Source organism: Gekko japonicus, unplaced genomic scaffold (assembly GCF_001447785.1).
Source record: "Gekko japonicus isolate JY-2015 unplaced genomic scaffold, Gekko_japonicus_V1.1 scaffold336, whole genome shotgun sequence".
NCBI lineage: Eukaryota > Metazoa > Chordata > Lepidosauria > Squamata > Gekkonidae > Gekko > Gekko japonicus.
This window is the reverse complement of record NW_015172014.1, coordinates 862,672-866,723: the sequence shown is the minus strand read 5'-3', so window position 1 is coordinate 866,723 and position 4,052 is coordinate 862,672. Positions and strand designations below refer to the sequence as shown.

The window sequence follows — 4,052 nt, the reverse complement described above, 5'->3', positions numbered from 1 at the left end:
GTGAGGCGGGAGGCTGGACTGGAGGGACCCTCCCTGGTCTGGCCCAGCGCAGGGCGCTTCTGGTGTCCTTCTCAGGGGAAGGCCTCGGCCTCTCTGCCCTGTTGCTGGCCCTCCAGAGGGACTGGCTGGCCCCTGTGTGAGACGGGAGGCTGGACTGGATGGACCCTCCCTGGCCTGACCCAGCAGGGCTCTTCTGAGGTTCTTAAGGCAGGTTCTGGGGCTGAGCCCCAAGAAGCATCAGCTGGTCCTCCTGCACCTACTTTCCTGTCCTCTGTTCATCCTCCCCCACTTTACCCTATCGCAGGGCTCTTCTGAGGTTCTTACGGCAGGTTCTGGGGCTGAGCCCCGACAAGCATCAGCTGGTCCTCCTGCATCTACTTTCCTGTCCTCTGTTCATCCCCCCCCCCTTTCCCCTATCTGCTGTCTCATCTGTGGATCCCTCCCTCCTCCCCCCCCCCTCTCTCTCTCACACACACACACACACACACACACACAAGCAAATGTGCTGCGCCTCATCTTCGGCCACCCTGGCTGTCCCTGACAGCCATCATCTTCCTGGGGGGGAAACTCCTCTGCCGCCAACCATTCCGCAGCCCTCCTGCCGGACCGGGGTCACCTCTCTGTGCAGAGGACAAAGGGTTTCTCCAGCTCCCTCTGCACTGTCTCCCCCCACCCCCACCCCCACCCCGCCGCGTGCCACCCAAGGGGCCAAGGGCAGGCCGTCACCCAGCCGCCCTCTCCTGCCACTCTGCCCAGGGCACGGAGGGGGTCGGGCTTCTGGGACCAAAGAGAAGACACGGAGGCCCAAGAGAAAACATGGCGGTGCTCTTCTTGGCGCAGAGGCCTTCTACTGGGAACAAGACTGCCGTGGATTGTCCAGGACCGGAGGGCCAGAGTGGGACCGAGGGAGGTGGGCAACGGTCCGGGTTTGAATCTCCGCCCGCAAGGTGACGCTGGGCCACTCGCTCGCTCCTTCCGTCTCTCTGCCTGGTGCCTTCCTCTCCCTCTGCTGGGCCTCCCGTAGAACGGAGGGGAAGGAATCCCGAGGGCATTGGAGGAAGGACAAGAGGAGACACGTACGGAATAAATCAATTTTCACACGGAGAGAGTTTGGATGCCTCAATCCGAGCGTGGAGGGCACCCCAGGGGACCCACACCTCTCCCCTCCCCTCCCCTCCGGAGCTCGCTGGAACCTTCTCCAGTCCTTCCCGCACCCGGCACAGGGCAGGTCGCAAAAGGCTGCTTGCGGAGACCGGAAGGGCCTCCCTGGAAGGATTTACGGAGAGAAGGCGGCGGAGGAGGAGGAAAGGAGGAGAGGGTACTGCTCAGAGCCGAGTTCCCTTCTGGATTGGGGTCAGGGAATTCTCCCTGGGGAGGCCTCGTTAACCAGGGCAGTTTCTAATTGCAGCTCAAAGTTGGGGCAGGGGGAGGTGGAGGATGTGTGTGGCGCTGGAGAGAACGGAGCAGAGACTGAGCCCGGCTGGGGTGGGCCCGTTCCGATGTCAGTCACCAATCCACTGAGGGGGGCCCTGCAGCCTTTCGACGACGACAGCCTCTCTGGAGCACGGGGAGCGGGCCGCCGGCCTCCCCCACAGGGCTGTCGGGAAGACTGCGGCAAGACCTCGGCACTGACTCTGCCCAGCGGCTGTCCGGGGGCTGAGTGTCCCCAGGGGCTCTCTCTATCATCCCCCTCCCCCTGCCAGCAATGCTCCCTCTAAGCTGTGGAGCAGAAATTCTACCTTGTGAGCGACCGGCATGAAAGTGGTGAGCGAGTGATTCGGCTACTGCATACATTAGTTTGCTCTGGAGTCCTCCTTCCTGAGCCAAGACAAAAATGTGTCAACCGGAGGCTAAAGAACTGTGAGCCAGCTCACATTAACTCAGCTTAGAGAGAACACTGCCTGTCAGTGAGGCCAGATCCTGCTGGCAGGGAGACCCACAAAAGAGAAGAGGGGAGAGAAGAGATTGGATTTATATCCCATGGCCCTTCCCTACCTGAAGGAGTCTCAGAGTGGCCTACAATCTCCCTTCCCCTCCCCACAACAGACACCCTGTGAGGGAGGTGGGGCTGAGAGAGCTCTCTCCAGAACTGCTCTTGAGAGAACAGCTCTGAGAGAACATGTGACTGACCCAAGGTCACACCAGCAGCTGCATGTGGAGGAGGGGGGACTCGAACTCAGTTCTCCCAGATTAGCATCCGCGCTCCTAACCACGACCCCAAACTGGCTCCCAAAGGAAACACCCCAAGGTTTGCTGCTCTCCAAGGCAGAGACACGATTTCCAGGGACCTGGCGAGGTGGGTCCCTCCCTCGGGATGCCACTGGTTTGTCCCGGCTGGGCTCCTGTGTCCCCAGCAGTGGCACCTGGGGCAGACACCCTCGGCCAAGCCGTTCCCGGCCTGCCGGGGCAGCGCTTGTGAGGGCCAGCCTTCCCTCAGCCACCCCAGTTCTCAACGAGTCCCAACCAAGGCTCCCTCTACGTTGTGGAGTCTTGTGAGCAAAAATCCTACTCGGTGAGCGACTGGCCTTAAAGTTGTGATCAGGTGATCGCAGGTGGTAAGGGATGCCTGCATGTACATCTGGTCGAACAGCTTTGGCTGTTCGAGCCCCACCGCGGCCGGGGTGAGCACCCGACCCTATGTCCCAGCTCCCGCCCACCCAGCGGCTTGAAAGCCCGTTAAAGGGCGATTAGACTAATGGGTACCTGCTACTAGAGCAGGGGGGCACCCGTCCCTGTGTTGCGGCGGCGAACGGTGAGCGGCGAGTGGTGGCGGCGGAGAAAAATGGTGGCTGGCGAGGCAAGGAGCGAGCGAGTGAAGGAGGCCGGACCAACTGGCGCGGAGGCAGAGCAACGCAGCAGGCCGGAGCCTCATCGGGACAGAGGCCGCAGCGGGGCATGCGCGGAAGTGCGAGTGGTCCTGGCCCGGAAATGGAATCGCTACAGCCGGAAGAAGGAACCTCAAAGACCAGCACCGGAAAGGATGCCGCTGATGACCTCCCGCAAGAACAAGACAACGACCGAAGATCCGCCGCAAGAAAAAGGGTGCCTGGTAGGGTAGTCACCACCCCTATATATACGTCTGTGGCCCTAGGTTAGATTCTGTAAAAATGTGATTAGCACCTTCTGTAAGCCGCCCAGAGACCCCCCAGGGGTTAGGGCGGGATAGTAAATCGAAATCAATCAATAAATAAAATAAATAAAATTTGGCCGCTGCATCAATCAGTTTGCTCTGGAGCCCCATCCTTCCTGAGCGAAGGCGAAAACGTGTGAGCCGGAGGCTAGAAAACCATGAGCTGGCTCACACTCACTCAGCTTTGCGGGAACACTGGCCCCAACCGGCACCCGGGGCGAACGGAGGCGGGGAAACTCACGGAGGTATAGAGGTAGCCTTCGGCGTTCATGGCCACGTACTGCCCCGACTTCGTGCTCTGGATGGCGACCACGCGGAGCCCCACCGGGATCAGGTTGAAGAGAGCTGTTGGCAGAGAAAGGAGAGCTGAGACGGGAGGCAGGCCACGCGCCAGGGAGCAGAGAGAGGGGGGCACCGGGGAGTGTGGAGGGCGCCGGGGGGCTCTGGAGGAGGGGTTGGTCGCTGGCAGCCCCCCTGGACCGGTCCTCCGGCCAAGCCACACCAGCCTCTCTTTGGGGCAGCGCTGTGTGTGTGTGGGGTGGGTGGGTGCTGGTGCCCTGCAGGACCATTGGCAGTGGCGGGCATTGCGTCCTGGATCCGCCCTGCGGCAGGCAGGAGTGCCAAACTGGATCTGAGCAACTGGGTGAGAAGGGAGCCAGGATCCCTGGCTGCTTGTAGAGGGATGTGCAGGCAGGAGGGGGGTCATTGGGCTCCCCTCCCAGTTGGAGGGTGAGGGGGATGAAGGTGGGAACCTGGTGCCCACAGGAGGGTCGGGGGTTCCCCCGGAAACCCTCCCCAGGTGCTGCGCCTCTGACGGGAAGCGCAGGTGGCCACCCTGTCCCCAGGGGAGGCTTCCGATAAACGCTGCTAAATGGAAAGGCCTGCTTGGTATGCTGGCCAGCTGGCGCGCGGGGGGGGGGGG

General features: G+C 61.8%; 1 protein-coding gene across 1 annotated transcript in view; it reads right to left on the bottom strand.

Annotated features, from left to right (window-relative positions):
• FGF11 (fibroblast growth factor 11) overlaps positions 1–4,052 on the bottom strand; it is a 13,123-nt gene that overhangs the window by 6,577 nt on the left and 2,494 nt on the right. The window contains exon 3 of the mRNA XM_015420313.1: positions 3,372–3,475. Within this exon, the coding sequence (XP_015275799.1) occupies positions 3,372–3,475 (104 nt within the window). The remainder of the gene's footprint in view (positions 1–3,371; positions 3,476–4,052) is intronic.